At 45.4% G+C, this 26,746-nt stretch overlaps 1 protein-coding gene across 5 annotated transcripts in view; it reads right to left on the bottom strand.

Annotated features, from left to right (window-relative positions):
- Positions 1-518: 518 nt before the first annotated feature.
- The window catches only part of LOC119441730 (anillin-like), a 75,086-nt gene continuing 48,858 nt past the window's right edge, over positions 519-26,746 (bottom strand). For all 5 annotated transcript variants that reach the window (XM_037706337.2, XM_037706332.2, XM_037706336.2 and 2 more), the window contains 8 exons: positions 25,363-25,541; positions 23,863-23,913; positions 23,217-23,280; positions 22,319-22,431; positions 14,469-14,555; positions 11,887-11,994; positions 4,028-4,200; positions 519-1,253 (listed from right to left, as the gene is read on the bottom strand). In XM_037706337.2, coding sequence (XP_037562265.1) covers positions 1,124-1,253; positions 4,028-4,200; positions 11,887-11,994; positions 14,469-14,555; positions 22,319-22,431; positions 23,217-23,280; positions 23,863-23,913; positions 25,363-25,541 — 905 coding nt within the window. In that variant the 3' untranslated portion in view covers positions 519-1,123. The remainder of the gene's footprint in view (positions 1,254-4,027; positions 4,201-11,886; positions 11,995-14,468; positions 14,556-22,318; positions 22,432-23,216; positions 23,281-23,862; positions 23,914-25,362; positions 25,542-26,746) is intronic.

Genomic DNA, 26,746 nt, shown 5'->3' with positions numbered 1-26,746 from the left:
TGTGGAACTTCCCTGACAAACGGCAATGCATTGCAGCTGGAACATTGCACGCCATAGACATATAGGAAGAGGGCCATCGCTGATGTTGCCCCTGTAAATGCTTGGAAAAGGGCATATGCAAATTATTGCAATAGCAATCATATGAATGCTGCTGCCATGCTGTTTTGAGTCAGAGTGCAAGGAGTCCAAGTGGGGAGAGAATGGGCGACCCACACATGTTGATGGCCATGCGATCTGCTGTGGGTGCAAGAGCAAGCAAGCCGAGAAGGCTGGTGGCCTTCTTGGCTCGCAGGCTGCAAACTATCAAAGATGTCCATCCTGTTTAGGGACCCTTTAAGTAGTAATTTATTTTGAATCTGCCAGAAACAAGCCAGATGTCTTTCCCTGTGTAACACGAAGGAGTGATGACATGCACGGGTGCCTAGATGAAAAACTGTCACAAAAAACTTGTTGCTTTGCAGCTTTCTTCATGGTATAGTTACACAGACCGCCAGAGGCAGTGGAATGTCACCACATAATGACAAAACACAAATGCTTGTTTTAATTGGTCCTTCAGTTTTGGCACTTGAGCAAGGAAGTATATTTTCAGCACAGTCCTATGTTTGAGCAATGATCTTGTAATTGGTTTCAGACAGGGGCTTAGTTACCATAGCCTGTCATTAGCCACACATTGTTCTGTCTAAAATTAAAGGCAAGTGTGGAATGTATCCATTCTAGCCCACTCAGAACTTAAGTCGCCTTGCCATGCATGATGCAATAATCTTAATCAACCCACAAAATGTTGTGGTAAGCTATATTGTTGCAGCTACACTAATAGTCCTCCTGCAGGCCTACAACAGAATATGACTCAGTGATAACATGATTTAAGGAAAAGTCACTCCATTATATAAAACAGACTTATTGCTACATATCTACGAAATAGCAAGAAGAATTTGGCAAACTGTACAAGCACTAAAATGTTGCTAGCGAATAGCTTGACAAGAAAGTTACTGGGATATATACAGAAGTGCTGAATACAACACACAGAATAGAAAAAAAACTAGCTCAGTTGAGACATTATTGCATATGCGCATCCTGAGTAGTACCACGAGTTGTGTAAACTGACTGCTGCAGAATATGGAAGTCACACAAACTGCTTGACATCCATAGCTTTGTATGCTTCAGGGTCCCATTTTCGAATGCAGCTCAGCACTCGGTTGAAGGCTGTACACCAAACATTCAGATCATCTTTGCTGTCTGCAGATAGCCGATGCCTGCAAGATAAACAAGATTTTTCCTCAGCAAAACAGCGCTGATCTCTGGAACATGCAAGGAACATGCAAAGCAGGTTAGCAAAAAAAAGTACTAGATAATGTCCAAGTACAGCATGCCCACTACTGTAATTCCAACAGCAGCAGTAGTGGTGCTGTTGAAGAAACATCACTCCAACCACGCTGTCACAGCAATGCCTGACAATTCCTGCTCTCCAAACCTGGCCGTTGGACCAAAAAAATTCAGTATGTCAAGACTTTTACCTCACTGGTCACTGCAATCAGCTGGGCACTAAATTTGTTCTATCTCAAGGTTGTTTTATTATCATGAGGTGGGCCAATACCACATAGCTAAGATAATCAGATTTGCATGTCACCACTGCATCACAGATCTAGTATAGTGCTCCCGTATAATTTGCACTGTTGCCATGTGCCCAATTCAAGGAATTGAAAAGATGCTTTTTTGTCCCAAACACAAAATTCTTTTCACATGCAAGTACAAAGAAGACTACAGACACCAGGCAGTGACAAATGTGGCTTTCAATGATGTCTTCGACTTCTTTTTCTGCCAATGCACATACCCACTATTACCATGCTCAGGCACTGTGGTGCGTTGAATTGCCACATCCAAAGGAGGGGCAGGTACTGTTTGTTCGATACAAGGCATGTTATAAATATGGGGTTTTACGTGCCAAAACCACGATCTGATTATGAGGCACACCGTAGTGGGGGAATCCGGAAATTTGGACCACCTGGGGTTCTTTAACGTGCACCTAAATCTAAGTACACGGGTGTTTTCGCATTTCGCCCCCATCGAAATGCGGCCGCCGTGGCCGGGATTCGATCCCGCGACCTCGTGCTCAGCAGCCCAACACCACAGCCACTGAGCAACCACGGAGGGTCATACAAGTGATGTTCACATCTAAGAAGGATTGACCATTGAGGAAGGAAACAACAAGGAGGGAGACATTAGAGGATAAAATTAAAGCCTGTTTGTTCTAAACTCTAGGCCTGTCACTGACTACTGTTCTAGCCTGACATACGCATTACAGTTACCTTATTACACCAAATTAACGAAGACTAAGCTGAGAATAGAAGTGGTGACATCTTGCAGCAGCACATTCAACCATGGCTTGTTAGAAACATTCTTGTGTTTCATAAATCTAATTGGAATAATCAAAGAACAAGAAAAACCTTTGTGATTATTATATTGTCACGTTTAATGAAGAGGCGACTTCTAAAAGAGGCCGTTAAGGTAAGTCCGAGTCGCCAAAGGGGCAGCGCAGCACCGACCAAAAACCAAGGCGCTAGCTCGTGCACAAGACTGTCCTCGTCTTCTTCTGGGAGCAAGTGGCACAAGCGCGTGGCAATATTACCAATGAAACCTATTATAGCAACACATATGCAGCACACAGTTACTCATTGCAATAAGAACTCTGCACACTTTAGCAGAACAGAATGACTCAAGATCTTGCCACCAGCCCTTCTGTGTGTCCACCTACATCTGTCATATCCCAGTACCGTACAGTAATAGTAATTGGTACATTAAGTTAAAATGCACCACTAAACAAATAAGGCTAGACTTCACTGACATAGCGCGCTGTGGTTCACAAATGCAGGAAGTCTCAATGGGCAACTCCTTTCCACGCAACTGTGTGCAGCGTGTAAACCTGCACCTGTAAACTGCCTCGCTCTCTAGCACTTCGCTCAACTTGACCAAATATGTTGTGCAGCTAATTGCAACAGTATATGCAAAGAGGCCAGCACTGCACTAAATTCAATCGTCTGCATTGCAAGAGGCCTCTCCACTCCGAGAGACACAATGGAAAAAAAATCACATCATTCTGGAACTTTTGCTTGCTAAGCGTATGAACAACACTGTAGCAGCAGCTACCTCAAAGGTATTCTATGGCCTCAACACTATGAATAATAGTATATAATACTTAACAATCGTGAAGTGGCAGCATCAAACTCAGTCACTCTACTACAATAGCTTGCATGTGAGCAACTCGATGTTAGCAAAAAAGGCAAGAAATAGCCACGACACCGCGATATTTAGACTGTCGTGTGAGCAAAAGCTGGCCAAGCTGTTCAAATTTCTTCTGCGTTCAGAAGAGTATAGAGCAACAGCATCTGCAGTACTATCGTCGCACATCCCGAGTCCTGCCGTGTGGAAATGTACTGACGTGACGATGTTCTCATAGATATCACTGAGCAGCCCAAAGGTCATGCCTCAGAGTGGGATGAGAAGATGACAAAAACAGCTTGACTGGATACTGGGTTGAGATCCCACAAGTTTGCACAAGTCGGTCAATGTATTTTTCTTCTAAGAAAAGCTTTCTCTTGGTTTCCACTTAATCAAGCCAGGCTGTACTCTGTGTTCAATTTGGCACTTGAAGCCACTTCAAAATTTTATTCTGCACAATTGTAACCTTAACACGATTTTTTCACGTTTCTTTTTTTTAGCATAACTCAGCAATCATAGTTATGTGATTAGGTCCCTTAACTGACAATTACGAGTTAGCTTGTCATGACACAGGTTGCAGTACCTTGTAATTTTGACAAAATATTACACATGTTTCGCCATCTTTTTTTCCAACAAGGGCAGTAGCGCTATAGGCATTAATGGTATACTCTTTAGAAGAAAAAAATGTCAACATAAATGCAGGTTTTAAAAAATCTGCCCTTCATACATGTTCCAAAATTTTGCATGGCATTAAAGAGAGTAACGCAATGCAGGAAGAGTATTGCCACTAGGCAGTGGGTACTACACCTACCTTGTGACTGCCACTGTGGCATGCCGGGTGGTGGTCAGGGTGTCGCGGTGTCTGTTACCGAGGGGCTCCACAACGACCAGCTCGAAGGTGTTGGCCCGGGCACACTCAGTTCGTGGCAGGCGTGACACCTCCTTGGTGATGCACTGCCGCAGGTCTATCGAGTCAATGGGGTGCTGCCAAGGGCGTTACAGTATGAGAATCAAGACACAAATGCAAATACACACAATAAAAACAATGCACAAGAGAGATTGGCACCAGTGCATTTAGGAAACCAGGTATGATGGCAACGATTCCATTATGAATCATCTGCATCTGCGTTGGCTTCTTCCAATCGGCATTATCCTAGCCCCCCTACTCACAGACGCATCGTTTTTATCTACCAATAAGAGAAGCAATGTTAATAAATGTGAAGCTCTGTCATCAACTTTAGACGCATGCTCCACCCATGTGGTTCTACTTACTGAAACCTGGTTTTCATCAAGAATTGATAGCTCTGAGCATTTTGAATGTGAAAAAAAAATTACATGATTTATCACTGTGACAAACATGGTGGCAGCGTGCTTATTGCTGTAGCCAATTATCTTGTATCGCATATGACTGCAACCAACCAAGGTTTAGAATTTATTTGTGTTTGTATTTCTTTAAACCAAAAAGAGTTTTTTTTCCACATGCTACACCACCCACGAAGTACTGCTTTTGAATTCTGTGAAAAATTGCATGACGTGCTGAATAATCTGGTTTCACTGTTCCCACACTCACCATTATTTCAGAGAGAGAAAGAAGGACAAGAAGCTGCGTTGTAATAATTACACTACACTACGCTCTGCTCGCATAAGGCAAAACTATCGACCGACGCAGCGTTACAACACGCATTATGCATGCTCGTGTGCGTGTTGTTGTGCTTTCTCTCGGGTAACATTAATCTGCCTAAAATTAACTGGTCCAGACCTACCCCAGTTGTCTCTGAAACATTACCTAATGCTTCATCTTTCACTGCTTTGTGCTCGTTTCCCAATCTACTGAAATTGGTCCTGCAGCGGCTAACATTCTTGATCTCATTTTACCAACAGACACACATGCCTGGAATAAGTGACCACAGCTTTATAAATTTCTTTATAACAAGTTGCACCACGTGTCAGCCATCAAGAACAAAAACATTGACAAATTACAAAAAGGGAGATTATGTCAACCAATAAGAAGCTTGGATTATTCTTGGACCACTGCATTCCTACATTACTTGTTTGTACAGTGGAAGAGAATATCCCTAAAAAAATTTCAGCCAAACAACAAACACTTTGGTTTAACACCAGATTAAAGATAGGCTACTGTTAAAAAAAAGTATTTTTCACTTAGCGAAGTGTACCAACAACCTAGCGTGTTGACTTGCATATTGCATAGCGTGTTGGCTTGCATACTTTTTCTGGAGAGTGCACTCCCTTCTCTTTCCACCAATCCTCCCGAGTTATCGAACGTTGTTAAAAAAACAAATAATTATGCCATTCCTCTCGTTGACTCTGCTGGACACGTGCTACGCAGTGATGAATGTTGTACTGTTCTGAATGACGTTTTCATGAGCGTGCTTATCGAGTCAGCTACCGTTGTGACGTCAACTGAAGCTGAGTACAGTCGAGTCCCGCTACAATGAAATTCACAAGACACACGAAAAATTTTGTTGTGGCAGAACTTCGTTGACGCGAAATTGGTTTGTATATACGTACGCCAAACGGCAAAGCCGCGAACGAAACCGAAACCATCGTCCGGGAAATCTTCGCGACGGCGTGGGGGTAAAGGTTGAGACGTACCAAAGCCAGACAATAAATTGTCAATTTCACGAGAGAATGCATTTCGCGCCGCTGTTACAGCATTTTTTGTACATTGCGGCCGAAGCCTAACCCAACGCGCGTGCCCGGCCGATCGCTAAACACTCATTTTGCGGCACATGCACCATCACAACGAAGCGGTTCGAATTATCACAATTTCACTGCATATTTATGACAAAGTCGCCAAGCTTGCGCTTGCCAGAAGTTTTATTTCCAGAAGTCGGTCAGCCTGGATTTCTTACGCTTCACGGCAAGCAAAGGCGTTACGCGAGTCTCACAGTCCGTTAAAAGAGCCATCGCAATTGTCGTGGGTTCTGATAACTTTTCTGATGAGGTGAACAGGATCCATTACTTTCAAAGCATTCACCGGAGTCAGTGTGTCTAGCGTATTGTCATTTTTCCCAGACGACGAGACGTTAGCATCTTGTTGACAACAGCAGCTGCGACGCGGCCGCTCGGGCGCTATCTTGAAAGCAATCTGCGACGTGCACTAAGTGAGCGCCCGCGCGAGCCTCATGTTTAAAGCGATCTGCGACGTGGGCAAAGTGCAACTAGTGCCGGTAATGTTGTGTGCGTTGTGTTTTCGACGTTTAGTTCGTGGTGACGGAGGTCAATTCGCTCTTTGCTATTGCCGTGCCTTCTCACTCCAGCGTGTTGGCACCAAGTTTCCGCGGTCATCGAGCGAGATTGTTCATGTTTACCTGTGCACGCGTGACATCGTGCTCAGTAATTTAGTTAGCGAATGTTCACAAGTTTACACGGCCAATAAAACTACCTTTAGTTCGTATAGCTGTCTACTAATCTGCTATAGATATCGATGCTTCGCAATCGCTAATCGAACTGCGAGATTTTTTCCTTCCGCTTTCTGCCTCGGCGATCATGTGCCTTCTCCTCGAGAGAGAGAAATTATTGCTTCTTCGTTGGCGTAGCCATTTGAGACCACAGAAAACGGCAACGATTGCGGTGATCCCCTGCAGTCTCGCGCAGGCGCGTGATGACCACACGTGGCTATGGATTGCAGTGGCTTAAAGCGGTACTTTCAATTTGTTTTCGTTCGCGAGAACCTCGTTCAAGCAGACATACGATCGTCACAACTTTGGAAGGGCCTTCTAATTTGACTACTCGGCAGTTCCAATTTCAATTCAGTCCCAGTTTCATTCTCGAAAAGTTCGTTGAAGCGGAAATACCGAATAAAACGCCTTCATTATGAAGGGACTTTTTTTTTTATTGCTTTCTATGGGTAGCTGATGGGGAATTGGAAAATCTTCGTTGTGGCGGAAATTTCATTGTAGCGGCATTCGTTGTAGGGGGATTCGACTGTAATCCCGATTTCTTTCCTATGGATGCAACTGCAGTCGATACTGGGAACAGCTAAATTAATTGACGAACTAAAGCTTTTGTCTTCATGTGGTGTTGATGAAATTAACGAGAAGTTTCTGAAGAACACGAAAGTTTACTCTCCAGTTTTTCCATCATACCTCTCTCTCTCCACAGTCCACTGAATGTAGCAAGCTGCCATCAGATAGGAAGGTTAAGAAGGTGGTGCCACTCTTTAAATCCGGGAACACGCATTTTCCTCTGAATTATCAACCTATTGCTTTTAGTAGTATCCCGTGCAAACTTTAAGAACATGTAATTTACTGTGATATAGTCTCACAGGGTTCGTACACAATATTTGGCTGGAAATTCAAGGACATTTCAAGGATTTCAAGGATGCAAAAAGGCAGAATTCAAGGAGTGTTAGCGTAATTTTATTTCCTCACATGACTTAGGAAAGGAGCCCTATTTTCGCATTAATTTCTCTTTCAAGAGCTGTTATCTCCGCTTCTTTTTCTTTGGCTGTTCGACGGAAACTCCGTCGCCTTTCGCCTTTCTGGTGGCTCTTCAAGGCAGATTCCCCCATCGTTAAAATGTCGACCGTCTTCTGACATAATGCGCACATTGCTCGATAAGGATCGCTTGGTTCCGGTCTCACCCAGTGACGATAGTCCGTATGTTGCAGCCACGCAGGCTGAAACTTGCACTTCCCGCCTGGCATCTTGTCAAAGTAAACACACAACGCAAACGCGAACTTCACTGAAATGGCGCGCACGAGGCCGACAAACGGCCCGACTATAGTACCTAAAAGACACATACTAGTGTGCCGAGAGCGGGTGTCGCGGTGGCACCGAGTGTGATGCCTGCCGCCGCCGGCCGCTTGGTGCGCTGCACTTCGAGACTGTGCCGGACCATGCTGAGACATGGGCGGACTTCAGGCAAGACACGACGCGAGTCTCCCCATTTGCCCGGCGATCTGCCTCTTATGTTCTTGTCCCAATCCGCATTACGTTCGGGGTCTGCGGACGCGCTGGGTAATGAGATGAGCCGTTTCTTTCCGCGTCCCTGGGAAATCGCGGTTTCGCGACCTGTTCAAAGTTTCTTTAGACAGACGAGTGCACACATAGATGCAAAAAACCCACTCACAATAAGAAAAGACTGCAACGAAAGCGGCAGCAAGGCGAGAAATGAACTAAGCATTGCAATCGACGCGTAGCAATCAACGCATCGCAAACGAACGCGAGTCGAACACCGCAGGATTTAGCATGGTGCCGACAGGCATCGCCGTCTGGTGGCCCGCGGCGGCAGGCATCACTGCTCGCGCCACCGTCCCGCGTTGGAGACTCTCGGTGGACGGCACACTAGAGTATCTCATATCATTATTCAAATGCCTTTTTTTTTTCTCCTGCCAACATGAATTTTGAAATAACAATTCCTGCGAAACACAGCTTTGGCTATTCACTCATAACATCGCAGCAGCTCTAGATTAAGGTTCTCTTCATCCTGGCATTTTTCTGGACATTCCTAAGGCATTTGACAAGGTACCGCACCAATTACTCCTACTAAATATCAGCACCTTGAATAACCCAAACATCCTCAACTGAATTGAATGCTTTTTATCTAACCACACCCAATATGTTATCTCTAATATTTACGCTTTCTCTCCCTGGTCTGTTAAATATGGTGTCCCTCCAGGTTCCGTATTACGCCCACTACTGTTCTCAATCCACATAAATGATCTTCCGGATCACATCTATTCTAGTATAAAGCTATTTGCAGACGACAGTGTTATCCATCACAAAATAACCATAACGATACACTTGTCCTTCAATCAAACCTAAACAAAGTTTCTGAATGGCGCAGTGACTAGTTAATGACCCTAACATCCGTAAATGCAAGTATGTACATAACATTCTCACGAAAGACTAATACATCAATATCTTCAGAGTACAGAATGAATGGCATCAGACTGTAGCATGTGGCTGGAAACAAATACCTCGGTGTTTACATAGCTGATGGTTTGTTATGGTGTACATTGACTACATAAGTAATGCCAGTTGCACTCAGTTATTTCAGACGCAATTTTTCCCAAGCTCCATAGCACCTGAAATGATTGCTTTATCAAACATTAATTCGTCCACAGCCTGAATATTTGAATATGTGTGTGCAGCTAGGGATTCAGCTTACCACTCACTGACTCTAAAGGATCTCTTCAGGAACTATCTGACTGTCTTATTATGTCCAGCTACTCACTGTGTCTTGCAGTGAAATCTTGCAGCCAGTGTCTTGCAGATGAAATCTGCACTTAACCTTCAAACTCGGCAGAACATTTTGCGCCTTGATTTATTCTACGAAGTGTTACACTACAGTTAAAATATCAGCAACTGATTTTGCAGTCAGCATACAGGCTCTCCCGTATCGATCACAGCAGTAAGGTAGCTGTTCCTTGTTGTCACACTGACATGTCCCAGCATTCTTTTACACAAAAAATTTGTACAGTAAAACACCAGTGATACGATCACGACTGGTATAAATTTCAGTGTGATATGAATTTGTAACATACCCTGGCTGAAATACATCGCTTAAAATACAAAGAAACATTGCCTGTTCCATACACGTTGCCGCACCACTGCGGATCATACGAGCGCGTGAGCAACAGCGGCGGCGGTTGCCGAGCCAGCGGAGCGACCAGCACGGACAAGCCAGCATGGTGGGATCTGGGCAGCATCCATAGTTGCCAAGCAAATGGCTACGTCACGCGGCTGCGCAATCTCTCATTGGTCCCCCCATCGAGTGGACCGGACCATATCACAGCCTGATGCACCGCTACAGCAACGACGACTGCGGCAACAGCCACGATGGCCAAAACGCTCCTTGCACTTGATGTGCTGAGGCATTCAATGGCGCGCGAAAACATTCGTGAGGTCACGTGCGCGCACTTTTACGCCTTCCAGAAGGGGATCGTTGACAATTTGGGCAAGACGAAAAATTCCCAGAGAAACTCCTCTGGGAGTTGTCTAAGTATGCGTAAGCATTGTGCCACTTGCTCATCTCCATGCAGCATGGTGCCATTATCAGTGTTATGAAACTTGACCTGGACAGTACAAACGACAGCGCTGTGGCAACACCAATGGGTGCAGATGGTGGCGCAAGGTGCATTGATAATGCAAGCAAAGTACTGCAGGTGGCAGTGCCAGGGGTGCGCTGATGACGTTTTGATCATAATAAGCCATTATTGCTCTTTAGCGCCTTATCCATCCGCGTCGAACCATTATGAATCGTGACCAAACGTACTCAGCCAGCGGCTGGATACGACACGGCCGCGCAGACCTTATCTTGAAAGCGGTCGGCGATGCCGACAGAGAGTGCCGACTGCTGATAGCTTGGCACGCTGTGTTCTCGCCACTTAGTGTTGAATAGAAATTTGCAGGCCTGCATCTTAAAAGCGATCTGCGACACGGGCAGAGTGCGGGGCGTGCTGAGAGCTCCGTAAGCGCTCTGTTCTTGCCACTTTATTCGTGTTGGCGCGACATGCAGCAAGAAGGTATATTCGCTCGGTGCTGTGGGCACTATCTTGAAAGCGATCGTCTTAGATTGTGGACGGACGGTTTTCTTGTTGTGTAAGCATAGAAATGTTCACACATTTAAAATGCACACAAAATGTAGAACTCTGTTGATACATTTTTCAAGGGACCGCGAAAAAAAAAAATTTAACAGCCGGTAAAACGTAACTGTGAGGAAGGCTACCAATCACCACAGCTGTGACAGGAACAGCTCTGAATGGCTGCCAGTACAGTTATTAGACGTCTCAGCGCTCGTACTGTGACCGAGGACAGTGTGCGCGCATGTATGAGACATGTACAATGTTTTGCGACAGTGGCCCCTTTCAACAATATGCTTGACTGCAATATTTTGCTTATGCTTCACCGCATAACATGACTCCATTGCAGCAAAGCTGACCAAAATAATGCTGCACTCGGTGGATCTTGCCCAGTGTGCATGGTTCCTGGTAGGTTTTAACTGATGCACACATCGCTTCGGGTGCTTCGCCAACTGCTCTGTACACATGTACAGCGCCTGGCTTGTGCAACTTTAGTCGCTTACTGCAAACTTTGGTCGCTTACTGCAACGTGTCGGTTGCTTGTTGCAACGTACAAGCTGACTGCACCGCTAAATTTACGTCACCACCACGTCCAAATGCAACGTCAAATGCAGGAACATTACAGACTGGCGACGTATCAAGGGGAACGTAATACATGGAAGTCAATGGGATTTAGGTCGGGACCACAAAGAAATGACATAGCAGCCGGGAAACCGCTGCAGCGAGCAACTTATCAATATTAGGAATTTTTTCTGCTAGAAATTAATTCATTTTTTCTTGATTTTGTGTATGTTTTGATGATACGAATATTTCCTGAGACCCCGTGAAATTTGTATCACCGAGATTTTACTGTACCGAGTAGAACCACCTTAGTCCTGCAGGAATGCGGTGCACAAAACCAGGCAGAAGGAAAAAAAAATAATGTGCTCCCATGGTTCCTTTCCAAGCAATGATTGATGCGAAGTAAACTCAGCCACTTTATTATCGTTGGAGGCTAGGTGCCACTTTTGTGCTGAACATTTCCAGCACAGGACAAGATGGCTGGACTGAACCTAAGCAAGTGCATCCCAGCCAAAGCAGCGAGTCAAGCTGCCATAAGGGCTGCAATCTGGATTGCTCACCTTGCAGTCTTCATCCTCAGGGTACCTCCAGAGCACCAGGTGGCTTCCCTTGAGCATGCACCACAGGCGTGTCCAAGCACCAAAGCCACCCACTTCCTCAAACAAGGTCTTCGGTTTAACATGCAAAGAGGACGCAGTCAAAGCAATTACAGTCAAGCCTCGTTATAACCAAGTCATGCTCAGGAAATAAATACCTTCGGTACATCCAATATTCATTATAAGTTCATCACTTGCTAATACTGAGAAGAAGCACTTTAGATTTAATGCTTTAGATCTAATATTTGATTACATAACCATGTTCATTATGTTGACGCTCAACTGTATAGACTAAGTTCTACTAAAGTTCCATAATTTAAGCAGTTTAGATCGTGCAAAATCAACAAGGGCAGCCATTGCTGAAACACAATGTTTCATAGCTTCCTGAGCAAAGGCTAGCAGGGCATGCTGCACAGACTTCCCCATAGTCTCTTGTCTGATCCACCACTCTCAAAGTTCCTGCAGTTAAGTGGCTATCACGCTCAACACGACCATCAAAGAAATTCAAGCATAATTTGTGCCTGTATGTGCTACTCCTAACCTTTTGTGCTTTGACCTTGCCCACGTGATCTTCAAGTGGCCCATGCTGGCTTTCTACCTTATTGTCCACTCCTGGACTCCAGCTCTGCACTTCTGGTCCCACTACTGCCAACTGCAAATCCTGTTCAGTCTTTGACATCTGCACTGAGCCTCTACATTATGCCTGCACACCAGCCACCCTTTCCCTTGATATTTAAAAATTAAATTATGGAGTTTTACATGCCAAAACCACGATCTGATTGTGAGGCATGCAGTAGTGGGGGACTCCGAAATAATTTGGACTATCTGGGGTTCTTTAACGTACACCTAAATGTAAGTACATGGGTGTTTTCGCATTTCGCCCCCATCTAAATGCGGCCGCCATGGCCCGGATTCGATCCCGCAACCTCGTGCTCAGCAGCCCAACACCATAGTCACTAAGCAACCACGGTGGGTCCCTTGATATGCATGTTGGTGCCAACACATCGAGGTAGGTCAGCCACTTCACTGGAGACTCCTACCAACATGCCACTGTCAGTCTTTCACAGTCGCTGACCTCCAAGCAAATTGTGCTATGGCTATTCAATGATGTTTACCTCCAATAGGAATGCAACACCAGCCCAATAAGCTTCTTTTGAACATGACATGCTTGGTTCAAAGCCGTTCCACTAGCTCACTGCTATAACAGTGTAACTAGACCTGGAGTTTGAAGCCCCAAACTTTTGCAAGCCCACAGACCACCACTTGAATGATAGTAATCTTACCAATGCTCACACCATTTACGGCACACGTACCATACATATCTGCTGACACCAGTTGAAATAATTTCGCTAGACCAGCGACCACTGCCAGACACCTGACCTTGCCAAGACAGTTTTACTACCCGAGATTATGATAAACAGCCTTGCACTTATTCTGACGACACGTTGTAGGTGAGCCGATTACTGCCAATGCACACATGTTCCTGTACCGAATGAGTTAACTATGTTGCAGGTGCCAAATATTGCTGGATAAACGTCTCTCTCAACATCACCATTCCAAGTGGTGCCTTCATGTCAAATAATCAAGCTGCACACCACAACAATTGCTTTGGCCATGTTTCGTGCATGGCTAGCGTACGGCCATGTCTAACTACCACTCCAGGGAACCATTCACACCATGGAAGGAAGGCTACAATAAATTGTGGCCATGGCGGCTACTTTTTCACGCCACCTCCACATATCGGTGACCCAAGTTTGATTGCTCCCTGTGACTGTTCCCTCCACAACACCAACAGAGCAGTGGCCATGCCTACTATCATTCCACCACAATGCCCTTGACCTTTCCTATAGTTCCCAGCCCCTGTCACCAGAGACAGCTCGAACAACCTTCACATCCTCATGCATGCCTACCGAGACTGTTCTACAGCTACAATGGTTATAAATTGGTATTATCGGGAAAAGAAAAAAAAATTTTCACCACGAAAGACGTATCACGCAGAATCGTATCAACGAGGTTCCACTGTTTTAGTATAGTTTGCTTCTTTAACATTATACCATTGTTCAACACTCACTGGAGGAAGTACCACCGGCAGCAACCTGCAGCAGCAAGATAAAATTATGGGAAAGGACATCTACTGTGATACAGACTACTATTACAAGTTATAACATTCGACCAACTGATTTGGTCGTAGCTATTGCCACGCAAATCTTCAAGTAACGGTCACTTTATCAGCAGCCACTGCAGCATTTGTAAGCTAGACCCATTGCTATGGGCAGCTGTTTCCATCATGTTTCTTCTGCTCCATTTGTCATTTACCCATTCCACCTTTCTCAGATTCTTGTTACTAAAAACTTCTGCAAAATTGCAGTCTTTTTATGCCCACATTGTTAAATTCCCACAGAGTGAGTCGATATTTTCGCAGTGGCGATAGGCTCATAAAGCTTGGCAAAACAACAGCATGAGATAAGATGCAAAAGAAAACCTTACCACAAATTTTTTAGTGCTCTAGTGCTTTAGTATATAATGACATGGTGTAAAATACGCACCAGGAAGCCCCGATGTTCCAGTCCATGATCAGCATGCAAATGCAAATCCACAAATGCCTTGCCCTCTATGAAGAAACTGCCTGGGACCTGAAAAAAAAAAAAGCACAGTTTCACAATGTAAATTAACTGCACATATTTGCACTTGGCTATACAGGTACTAACAGCATAAATCAAAACATAAATACCGAAACTACTTGAATGTGTTGTTACATTTCGAGGTTCGCTTGCAACGGTGGCTTAATTCAGACTCCAGAATGTACACTTGGGATTTAACAGGGCTTGCTGGAGGCCTAGTTGGTATATACTTGACATAATTAATCAGCTTGACAATTAATTAAAGTTTGGTTTTAGCACTCATTAATTATGTCCAGTGCACCCTGGATTACTCCGCGCTTAGAAACTGGTTACAGAGTGATGACACACCACACTTCCTTATTACACGCAACAGGCGTTCTGATCAGTTATTTACTGTTCACATTTCAATTTATGCTGATGGTACATGGGCTGTTACCATCAACCTAGGGCATCCTAACTACAGCAGACTGCCCTAACCAAAACATACTGTACATGCATGGTGAAAAGTAGTTCCATTTTGTGGCATTTGACCACTTCTTAGAACATAAAAGGGACAGACACCAGAGATAAATATTGAGACTAATATTATCTGCAATAGAAAAGCTCTTACTGTGCGTCAGGTGAATGCACTTTTGCCATAGGAAATGATGAGCCCCTGACTGACCATCCCAATAATATAGCAACAACTGATGGCGTAGTATGCCATAAAACTGCACATTGGCTATGACTGAGACTTCAGGACCGACTTAAATTTGACCACAGAGTTCTTTAAAATGCATTTAACTCTACACACTTAGGTATTTTTTGGATTCAGGTCCATTGGAATTCTACAACCGAGCCTGGGCATTGAACCCGTGACCTGGTGCTCACTAAAAAAAAAAATTCTGGAGTCTCACGTGCCACAACCATGATCTGATTATGAGGCAAACCATAGCAGGGGGGACCTTGGATTAACTTTGACCACCTATGGTTAACATTACATTGGACTATCTTCAGTGCAGTACCTGCTGTCAGCGATTCAAATGTTACTTTGTCAGTTATGTTCCCTTGAAAAAATTGCTGCATTTGATGATATTGTTACAGGGAGATGTTTATACAATATTTACACAGTGACAGCAAGTGGCAAGACCTGTCGTCTTTGTCGTCTGCTATGCAACATCTTAGTGGGTATGCGCCAGCGTTTGGAAACGAAATGTCTTCTTCGTCCGCAGGATAGGTGGCTCTTGACATTACCCTCCGGAGGCAAAAGCAGCGACTCAGTGCAGTCGAAATACAATGGCGTGGAAAAGGTACGACGTGCAGTAGAGCGATTTCGTACGTTACGTTGGTCACTTGGCGGCACACACAATATGGGCCGGTGTACGGGAACAGCAGCTTTTCAGAAAAGCCGACACGGCACGCTGGGGACCAGAGGAGGACAAGGGACCCAGGAGCAAAGTGGGTAGTCCTGTGATAGCTATTGTACAGAGATTGCTGGTGAACCTGCGACTCACTGAAGTGAGCGCAAGCAATTTGACATGCATGTTCAGCATGGGCAATGGCCTCTTGAGCGTACTTGGAAGGTGGACACATGGAAGAAGGCACCAACATGTCCATGGGCAACGTAGGATTTCGACCGAATAAGAGAAAGAAAGGCAAATAACCAGCGGTCTCATGTCTTGACGTGTTACACGCGAATGTCACAAAAGGCAATCCAGCATCCCAAGCCTGGTGGTCGGCAGACACATCGCCAGCATGTCGGTAATTATTCGGTTCAGTTCCGTCAAGCCATTTGTCTGTGGATGGTACGCCATGGTGAGCTTGTGTTGCGTTGAGCAGGACCGTAGAATGTCCTCAATCACCTTCGAAAGAAACTGTCTGCCCCGGTCGGCTAGGATTTGCAGAGGTGCCCTGTGCTGGAGAATTACGTTGTAGAGTAAGAAGTCCGCAATGTCGGTCGCGCAGCTGGCGGGAAGAGCACGGGTGATTGCGAATCACCCGTGCGAGTCGTATAGTCTGTAGCGACAGCAACCCATATGTTTTCTCAGATAGAGGAAACGGGCCAAGTAAGTTGAGGCCTATGCGCTGAGACGGCTCATATGTAATGTCGAGAGGCAGGAGTAGCGGCTTTTTCCGGCGCTGAAAAAGGTCACAAGAGGCCACGTAACGATGCACCGAGCGGGACAGTCCTGGCCAGTAGAAACTACGGCATGCGCGATCGTATGTGTGTAAAGCACCCAGGTGCCCCGCTGTGGACACATCATGAACCTGGGCAAGAACAGTTGAGCGGAGGTGTGTCAGGATTACAAGTAAGAGGTCAGGGCCATCAAAAAGCAAACTGCGACGATATAAGTGTCATCATGGAGCACAAAGAAGCGGAGAGCGGCATCAGGAGCCTGGAATTTGAGACTCGATAATCTTGCGTCGGACTGGATCACGGCGTTGTTCAGCAGCTATGTTGAAGAGTTCAGAGATGGCAAGGACACAAGGACTGTAGTTGCTCGGTGCAGGATCCGGTTGGTGGACAGGGTACCGGGAAAGACAATCGGCATCCCGATGCAAACGGCCAGACTTGTAGATGACTGTGTATGCGTATTCTTGAAGCCATAATGCCCAGCGTCCAAAGCGACCCATAGCTAAAATAGCCAGCAGAGAGCGTGATGGTCAGTGATGACCCTAAAAGGTCTGCCAAACAGATAATGGCAAAATTTTGCAACGGTCCATAGAAGGGCGAGCCACTCTCTCTCTGAAATGGAATAGTTTCGTTCAGCGGCGGAAAGGAGGCGGCTGGCATACGCATTAACACAGTCCTGACCATGTTGACATTGAGCCAGAACAGCTCTGATGCCATGGCCACTGGCGTCTATGCAGACTTCGTGGGAGCAGAATCGTCAAAGTGAGAACACAGTTGACAAAGTGAGTAGTGCGATGAGGACCCCCAGTAAAAGGAACGTTTTTCTTGAAAAGGCATGTGAGAGGTCGTGCTATCTCTGCAAAGTCTTTCACAAAGCGGCAAAAGTAAGAGCCGAGGCAAAAAAAACGAGCGGACATCCTGCGAAGAACTGGGCGTTGGAAAGTTGGTAACAGCACGTACTTTGGCAGGGTCATGTCGGATACCGGCCGCATCAACAAGATGGCCAAGCACAGTGATCTCTTGGCGGCCGAAACGGCATTTGGAGAAGTTTAGTTGAAGCCGAGCGTTGCAAAATACAGTAGAACCCCGCTGTTACATTCCCGAGTGCTGCGTTTTCCCGGCTGTTACGTCGTTTTTGGCCAGTCCCGGCACAGCTTCCATAGAACCCAAAGCATTGGAAACCCCGCTGTTACGTCGCAACTGTGGGACCGTTCCCCCATCATATGTTGCGAACTGCCACCCCTGGCCGGCCCGAGCAGTCATTTTGACTTTTCATGTCGCTTGGCTTGGTTGCTTGACGATGGCATTGGCCGCCCAAAGTGCCGGGGGCGACACTTATGACGTATTTTCGGTTTCCGCCAGCAAGAGTATGGCCCTTGAGATCCGCATTTGCTATCTAAAGATGGTGTCTATGATGCGTTGCGGCCCTAAAATTGGTTTTGGCTCATAGATGTTCCGTATAAAGTCCAAGGGCGATAACGCCGCCGCCGCGCACCGTAATGCTGTAGGTGCGAGTGAAAGCGTGCAAGGGGAGCCAACGACCGCGTCTAAATCTCGCGCACGAAAGAAAGAAAAGCAGGGAGGAAGCACGCCTTCTTCCGTTGCGCTCGAGGCACCGGCGAGGGGGCGAGGGATAGCGGGCAGCATTGTGCTTTTAACTGCGTACTGCGCGGCGGCGCGCGGTCACACGGGCCGTATCTTGAAAGCGATCTGCATGGGGAGCAGAGTCTACGCAGTGTAGGTGCGTCGGCGGCTTGTAGCTTTGTGCGTGCTGTGTGTTCTCAGCGCTCAGTTTGCGTTGAAGCGATAGACAACAGCACGAAGGTAACTTCGCTCGCTTCTGCAGCGGCGCTTAAATTCCTCACGCCAGCGTTTGACAGCGCATGTCCGCGCTCATCGAGTGTGATCTGTTCATGTTTGCCTGTGAGCGCTGACACCATGCTTGTTAATATAGTTAATAAGCGAATGCTTACAAGTTTATACGGACGATAAAACTACTACTTTTTTACTTTGTACAGCTGTCTACTATAATTTGCTATTGCAATCGATACTCTGGCTGTTGGGCGAAACCGACATTTTTTCACACGTAAGAATTAAAATAATACTGTGTGCAGTTCAACATTACTCCCATTTCTCATTTTTCCTGTTTCCTGGCTCTTATATTTTTTTTTACGGTCCCGTGAAAAACATATCAGCGAGGTTCTACTGTAGCTGCAAAATAACTGATGGTCGTTAGAGATGACTAGGAAATGTAGGCGAAAAAACGACGTGGTCAAGATAACAAGCAAGTAGACCACTTGAAACCGCAAAGGAGGGAGTCCATCTCTCAAATTTTGCGGGAACATTACACAACCCAATGGGCATGACTTTAAACTGGTAGAGCCTATCGGGTGTAATGAAGGCGGTCTTCTCACGATCCTGTTCGACAACGGCAATTTGAAAATAGCCGAACCGAAGATCTATGGAAAAAAAGTCTTCTTTCTGGGGTTTTACGTGCCAAAACCAGCTCTGATTATGAGGCACGCCGTAGTGGAGGGCTCCGGATTAATTTTGACCACCTGAGGTTCTTTAACGTGCACTACAACGCAAGCACACGGGCGTTTTTGTATTTCGCCTCCATCGAAATGCGGCCGCCGCGGCCGGGATCTATGGAAAAAAAAGTACCTTGCGCCATGAAGAGAATCGAGTGCATCGTCTATTCGCGACAAAGGGTAGACGTCCTTTTTTTGTAATCTTGTTCAGGTGCCAATAGTCGATACAGAACCGCCGGGTGTTTTCTAACAAGCACCACAGGAGATGCCCAAGGACTCGCAGATGGCTCCAATGACGCCCTTAGCATTTTCATAACTTCTGTTTGAATGACACGGCATTTGGAAGCAGACACTGGGAAAGGGCGCCTATGGATGGGTCTGGCATCCCCAGTATTGATGCAATGGGTTAAGAGTGATGTCTGGCCAAGATGTGGCGAAGAAAAATAAAAAACATTGCGGTAAGAAGCTAATAAGTGGTGGAGATCTTCGAACAGAGAAGGGGAGAGGTCAGGGGCAATCGTACTGTCAAGAGAGTTGTCAAGCATAGTACTTGTGTCAGGGCTTCCAGGCAATAACAGTGGAGCGTCCACAGTCAGGGCCAGAGGTTCGTGTACGTCTAAAGGTGATATGCTGCCCAGCATGATGCCTTTGGAAAAACATTGTGGGGCGCATTCAAAGTTAAGAATAGGTATACATGCCCGGTTCTCCACAACAGTCAACAGACTGAGGGAGCACAACATAGCGTGTCAAAAAAGCATCTGGAGAAGACGTAATCACATAGTCACCGTCACAAACAGCGGGCTCTGAGGTCAACGTGACATACGTCGCTGTAGCTGGTCGCAGACAAACAAACTCGACAACACATAAACAAGGTAGCGACTCTTTATGGAGGACAGGCACAGACGGAAGTTCCAACAGTAGAAGGCCGGATTAACAGTCAATGAGGACAGAATGGGTGCTCAGAAAGTCATGGCCAAGGATGACACCATGGGTACACTGGTGTAGAATGGCAAATAAAACTGAGGTCTGGCGGCCAGCGAAGGTCCCACGCACAGTGCACATGCCAACGACGCAAGGTGTACCGCCGCCGTCAACATGAGCAATCGACAACATGAGCGACAGGCGATGTGGCGGGCGTAAGAACCTTGCGGAGACGACCAGAAAGGCGAGCGCTCAGGACAGATAGTTGCGCCCCAGTGTCTATCAGCGCCGAGACAGGCACACTGTCCACTTCTACACCCAAACTGTTTTTTGTCAGGTAGCCAGGGTCAACAGAGGATTTCCAGGTTGGTTAGCATCACCTCTGGGAGCTGCACTGGTCAGTTTTCCAAAGATGGACGACGAGGGTATGGCGACGGCGAGCGAAGGGGCAGCGGAGATCGAGAACGCCGGTTCTAAGGGGACGGCAAGCGGTCGTAGTGTGGAGTCGGGGCAGAAACACGAGGATGCGGTGGGTCATTGCGAGCATGAAACGAAGAGGACAGACTGTCTTCCGGGCAGTAAGTGTACGTGGGACGTTGTGACGACGGCCGGCGATAGCGACAATGGCGGGAAATATGGCCGATCACACTGCAGTTGAACATGTCACGAGTGTGCCACTGGTTTGGATCACGATAACCGGGATGGGTCGATTGTGGGCGGGGAGGTCAAAAGAAATTGCTGACCGCGGGGCGACTTACAGCACAGATTGAATGAATGCCTGCGTTCCCCAGCTCTTTGCGTACAACGGCTTGGATCAACGATACTGCCGGGCGGGGCTCGTAAGAACGGGCCTGGGGAACAGATGGAGAAGCGGCCTCAATCTCACGCTGCACAAGACTCAGCAAGCTTTCGGTACCAGGCGTCGGGATGCCCTCACACGTTGAGGTAGCGGCGGTGTTAGGTAGCCGCTCAAATTGTTGTGTGACACGACGGTTCTTCAGTTCTTCAAAAGCGTCGGTACTCTTAAGTCGTCGAAGGTCAAACAGTCCTTATATACTAGTAAATTAAAGGCATCATCCGCGATGCCCTTTAAGTATGTGGCTGACTTTGTCAGCTTCACGCATTTTGTTGTCAACCTGCCAAAACAGAGTTAGCACATCCTGAATGCACATGACGTATGGTTCAGTTGGTGTTTGGGCCCAGCACGAAAGTTCCTTCTTGGTGGCTCTCTGTCGCCCCACTGGCTTCCGAAAGAGCTCCTGTAGTTTTTGCTTGCAGGTGTCCCAACTAGTCAGTTCCTCCACATGTGTTTGGAACCACACGGGCCGTTCCCTTGAGGTAGTAGATAATGTTAGCTAGCATGATGGTTGGGTCCCACCGGTTGTTCTTGCTGGCTCGCTCATATTCAGTCAACCAGTCTTCGACATCCATGGCGTCAGTACCGGAGAAGGTACCATGGTCTCGGAGTTGGGTCAGGACAACCGATGTTGTGGTAGCCGAGGCTGAGTCAGCGGGCCTCTCATTCGACATGGTCGTATGGCCCACGAGATGTCCTCTGCGAAGTTCCGTGGTGTCCTTTGGAGATAGCCTGCACACTCCACCAAAGATGTTACGGGGAGATGTCAAAAAGGGTTTATCTACAATATTTACACAGTGACAGCGAGTGGCACCACAACAACAAAGATGGCGGGCTGGAGCACAGGTCGTCCTCTTTGTCGTCTGCTATGCAACGTCTTCGTGGGTATGCGCCTCCGTTTTTAAACGAAATGAAACGTTTTCTTCATCCGCCGGATGGGTGGCTCGTAACAATATGAACAATTTATTGTTCAGCACCAAAGGGGCCAGTTTCATTGCACGAAACTTTACACAAATGACAAGCCACACACAAGTGCATGCGAAAAATTTGTCTCTACAAAAGAAAGAGGTCATTTTCTGCCAGTTCCGATAACAGAACTATACCCGAGCTGCAGCTCCCAATGCATCATGCTTAGTCATGTAGAGCAAATAAGCCAACCCCACAAAGAGCACAAATTTATGCAAATAAACTCCACAATAATAATTTCCAACATGATAGCATGGCATGTCAATTTCTCCGTCCCTAGTCTTAGTCCTTTTTGGCTATAGCCCTCAAAATGTTGCTTCTATTTTTGACTGATCAGTCATTTTTCATGCGCTGTTTTCCAGAGCAAAACAAGTGCATGTTAGCACACCTTGGACAGTGCAAAGACGCTCTGGTGACAGTTTGACGTGCTCAGGACGAAAGAACCAAGGCACTGGAAGGAAGATGTGCGCACAGCATTGGGACCACCTGGACTGGAAATTCCTGTAGGGAGGGCAACAGTTGCAGTAAGAAAAAAAAAATAGAAAGCATACTTAATGTTTGAGCAGATGTTCCAAAAGTCGTTTACAATGCCAATTCTACAGAGAACCACTTCACAAGAATTATGAGATGCAAGCATGTTTTTTTGTTGCACAACTGTTTGTTTATTGTCAAATGGCACTGTCGCAGCAGTGGGAAAACTAAGCAAAGCATACAAAACACAGAGAAAAAAAAATTACAAGTCAAACATTAGAACGAGAAAAAAAAATAAACAGAATTTTAAGTTGCCTTCAAGAAGCACAAAATTACAATTTAAAACAGAGTGACAAGCAGATGAGGTTCAGTGTTCACAGTTGTTTTACTTCCAAACAATCTCCCTCAGACACTAAGCACAATGTCAAAGGACTGGTTGGTTATCGGGCGATCAATTCTTGCACCCGAACACTTAAAGAACTGTCATCCCACACCACTTAAGACAAATGTATATAGGTGCTGAAAATTTGATTATACTGAGTTATTCCAGCACAACTCAATTCACAATGGAAGCCGTGGTTTATACAAGAGAGTCGCAAAGGCTCTTTTATATGTAAACCATGTTTTTAGAAAGGCCCCGTCCATAACATGCCAACAAAAGAATCACTTTGCTAACAATTCAGCATGCCATCTTGTGCATACAAGCAGCTACTTTTCAAAGCGAGCACTGTCGGTAGTCATTGCAATACAGAGGACACAAATGGATGAGAAAGGAGTTACACTTATTGCAAAACAAGGTGAAGCAAAATTCTTACCTGGAGTCATAAATATGCTGTCCGTCTTTTTGCCCCGGGACGAAAGCTTCATTTTAATTGTTTCCTAGAAATTCAAAGATGCACAGGAATTAGTTTAGAGTTAAGAGTGATTGTCAGACAAGCCATTTAACTATACATTCATATTTACACACAAGATACAAATGCTCTGAAATATTAACAAATTCGGCAAGTAAGTGTGCCATTCAGAACAAAGCAGGGAACCGAAACTAAAGTAAAGGGTCTTATATAATACAGCCGATTCAAACTCACCCTGAATGCAGAACCAAAAACATAAATGGACATATTTTAGAAAGTTTAACATGATCCGTTACTGCATCGTCCACACGGAAAAAAAAAAAAAATAATGGACGAGTTTTTCTCTTTCTGCGCAAAATACTGGATCAAAGGTATGTACTACTAGCTCACGTCAGTCAAGGACACAGCCAAAATCTGCTGTCAGGGACAGAGCCTGCACTTTAAATAGCAAGACCTTCTCCCACATAATGGGGCTAAAATGTGCTATCAATGACTAATATATACCATAATAATTAAATGGTCACAATCATCCAAAGCTAATACATCAACCTTGACAGTTTTAGCACCAAGAGCAAGTTGGTAGCTTTGAGGAAAGATGTTCCAAACTCACCTTTTTAATGTGATACTTCTTATCATGAGGTACGACAGGATTGACAGTTTTCTGAAAATTAAAGGATTTATTTTTTATGCTAATTCAACCTTGCTCCACTAATTCCTAATGTGTTTTAGAAAAATAGGCCATTGCAAGCATAAAAATTTGACATTTTTGGCTTAAGTACTACACCAATCAGTTCCTTTAGCTATCTGGGTATCTTGTGCTCAATAAAACACTTCAGGCTTTCTTAAAGGGGCCCTGAACCACTTTTTATCGAAGTGGAGAAAGGCATTTGAAGTGAAAATAGGCTATTTCAGAAATACTTTGGCGTAAAAAGTACTTCAATGCGTTCAGCAGAAGCAGAGTTATTGGCAATCAAACACGCCCTCCACTGTGCTCCCGCTCCTTCAATGCTTGCACTGTGAAGGCTAGAGCAGAGTGGGGCGTGGCCACAACTCTCTGCCTCCTAAATGCCACCGTGGCATGCAGTTCAAATTTCATTTTGGATGTTAATGTAGACGCCCCGACTTCCAATTTGGTGCCTACGACAGGCTAAATGTAAGCCAAACACGGTTGTCCTCAGCGAGCCGCAGTGCGCTTAGCCAGTGGACTCATGGTGGCAACCTGCGGCGGCTGCGGTATCTATGCTGCGTAGCCAACCGCAGCTACCAATAGCAGCCGTGTATGGGAATCCGCTTTATTACGAAATAAAGTGTCCAGAAGAAAGTGAGGAGCAGGCTTCTGTTTGAAAAGAGCGTTTGAGAGAAAAGTGACTTCGCGCTCTGCTTGCGAGCTCCATGCACCGCGTACGACAACAAAACTTGGCTGAGATGTTCACAGCAGCGTACGCTCCCGTGGACTATGTTATTTCACCAAGCCCGTGGGGTGATTCAAGGCCCCATTAAGGTCTGTAATGCTTAGCAAAGGCAGCATCACACATGCTATAGTATGCATTTTAACCTGAACACAATTCCTTACACCTTTTTCTAAAGGCAAAGTTTTTTTTTTGCCCAAAGTGATTTGCACAAGTCATTAACCACAAGACACTTGTACAATTTCTTTACGATAAAGGCCTGCCATACATTTAAGCATAATATGCCATATAGCAACATGCACACACAAAAAAAAAGATTTTTTGCCTTAATGCAATTGCACAAACTTGGATGTAAACCTGATTCAGAAATGTAAATAAACCCTGAAACTGTCACAAAGCTTAATGTTAAGCAAGAAATCATGAAATCATGGCTTTTGTCTTGTCAACTCATATCACACAAAACTTAGAACATTCCAGCAAGAGCCATGGATAGATATTGTAGAAAGTTTAACAAAGAATTCCTGTATCTTCTACACGAAGATGTATTGAAATTGTTATTGTACTGGAACGTGCTAGGATCTTATATACAACAAGCTTTCAAACTACAATTGCTAGCAGTTTTTCACATGAGCAATTGCGGTCCCCATTCTTGTTAGAGTTGCTATACAACAACCCCGGGAAAAGAGAAATCCTGTACATACGAGTCCATACAAGTCGATCTGCACTTGGAAGTCCTCATCGACGTTGGAATATTCAATCACATTGTCAAACTCCAGACAGCTCTGCTCACTGCTCAGCACAGTGTCACTTGAGATGAGCTGAGATGCATGCACCTTTCCACGGCACTGAACCATGCACAGGAAGTGGTAGACAAAACCGCCTGCACAACCATATCAAACACACCGATGAAACCACAGCAACGGACTTGCACACAAACAAGCCAATGTTTGGCCCCTGAAACAATGTTTGCTAGTAAACCAATTTACTCAGTACATAACCTCAGCAGCCCTACAAAAAAAAAAAAAAATCCTCAAGGAGCACAGTCAGATATTCGGTAATCTGGAATTTGGTTGATGAATGAAAGGCGAAACGATGTTGCACAATACAAATTGTCCATTACAAAAGCAATTTAATGCATGGTGAAAGAGGTTTTTCAAACACTTACTACATTTGATTACCATACTGCCTAGTTAAAGGCCAACTGCAACGAAATTTTGGACCACAACAAAAGGCCTACTTTAAGATGATGTAGATGAGTCTCTCTGCTATATTTGATGTTTTAAATACGAGCAAGGGCGTCAGAGAAAGCCTGTAACCTAATAACAATGGAATTTTCATGGCACTTGAATACTGTTATAAGTGGGTTCGATTGTATACATTTACAAAACAGTAGAATGAATCGGGATTTGTAAACCTTACGGAAAATTCGGGAGAGTTAGCAGGTATACAAGTGTGATTGACCATACTCTGCGGTATGTCACTGTTCCTCTAATGTTCATCACCGAGCACTAAATCTTCGGCTAGATGAGTGCAGCTCAGTGTAACATTGAAATCACTGCCGCAACAATCACCGTGTTGATGCAAACCAAAGTAAAAAAACAAACACTGTTTCTGTTCCGATGGTTTTGACACACAGGTTAACAGCCAGAACATATTTTGTATTCAGTGCCTCATCATTTGATGAGGCACTGAATACAAAATTGATGAATACACGATTTGATTTAGTGACGACTTAGCAACTACGAACGATTTGATTTAGTGATGATTTAGCGATTGCTCTGAAATGTACAGTGATGCATGTATAAATAAGGGAGAAACTTGGTCTGCAGGATTAGATATGGTGACCAATGACAATGCTCACCAATACTGTCCTTTCAGTGTTACCTCCTTTTTGGGGGCACAAACGTAAATCAAATTTTCAATAAGTCCGATTCAGCTACTCGATGCCAATGCCGATTCAGTGCTCGCCCACAACATGAACAATCTCTAACCACCCAACAAGAGCTGGGCAGGCTAACAAGTTTTTGTATGGCGCCCCGCTCCAAAAAACTCCCCTGAAGGAAGACCTTAGAAAACTTTGCTGGT

The sequence above is a fragment of the Dermacentor silvarum genome, chromosome 2 (genome assembly GCF_013339745.2).
Source record: "Dermacentor silvarum isolate Dsil-2018 chromosome 2, BIME_Dsil_1.4, whole genome shotgun sequence".
Classification (NCBI taxonomy): Eukaryota; Metazoa; Arthropoda; class Arachnida; order Ixodida; family Ixodidae; genus Dermacentor; species Dermacentor silvarum.
The sequence above is the reverse complement of the archived record's forward strand: the minus strand, read 5'-3'. Positions and strand labels throughout refer to the sequence as shown.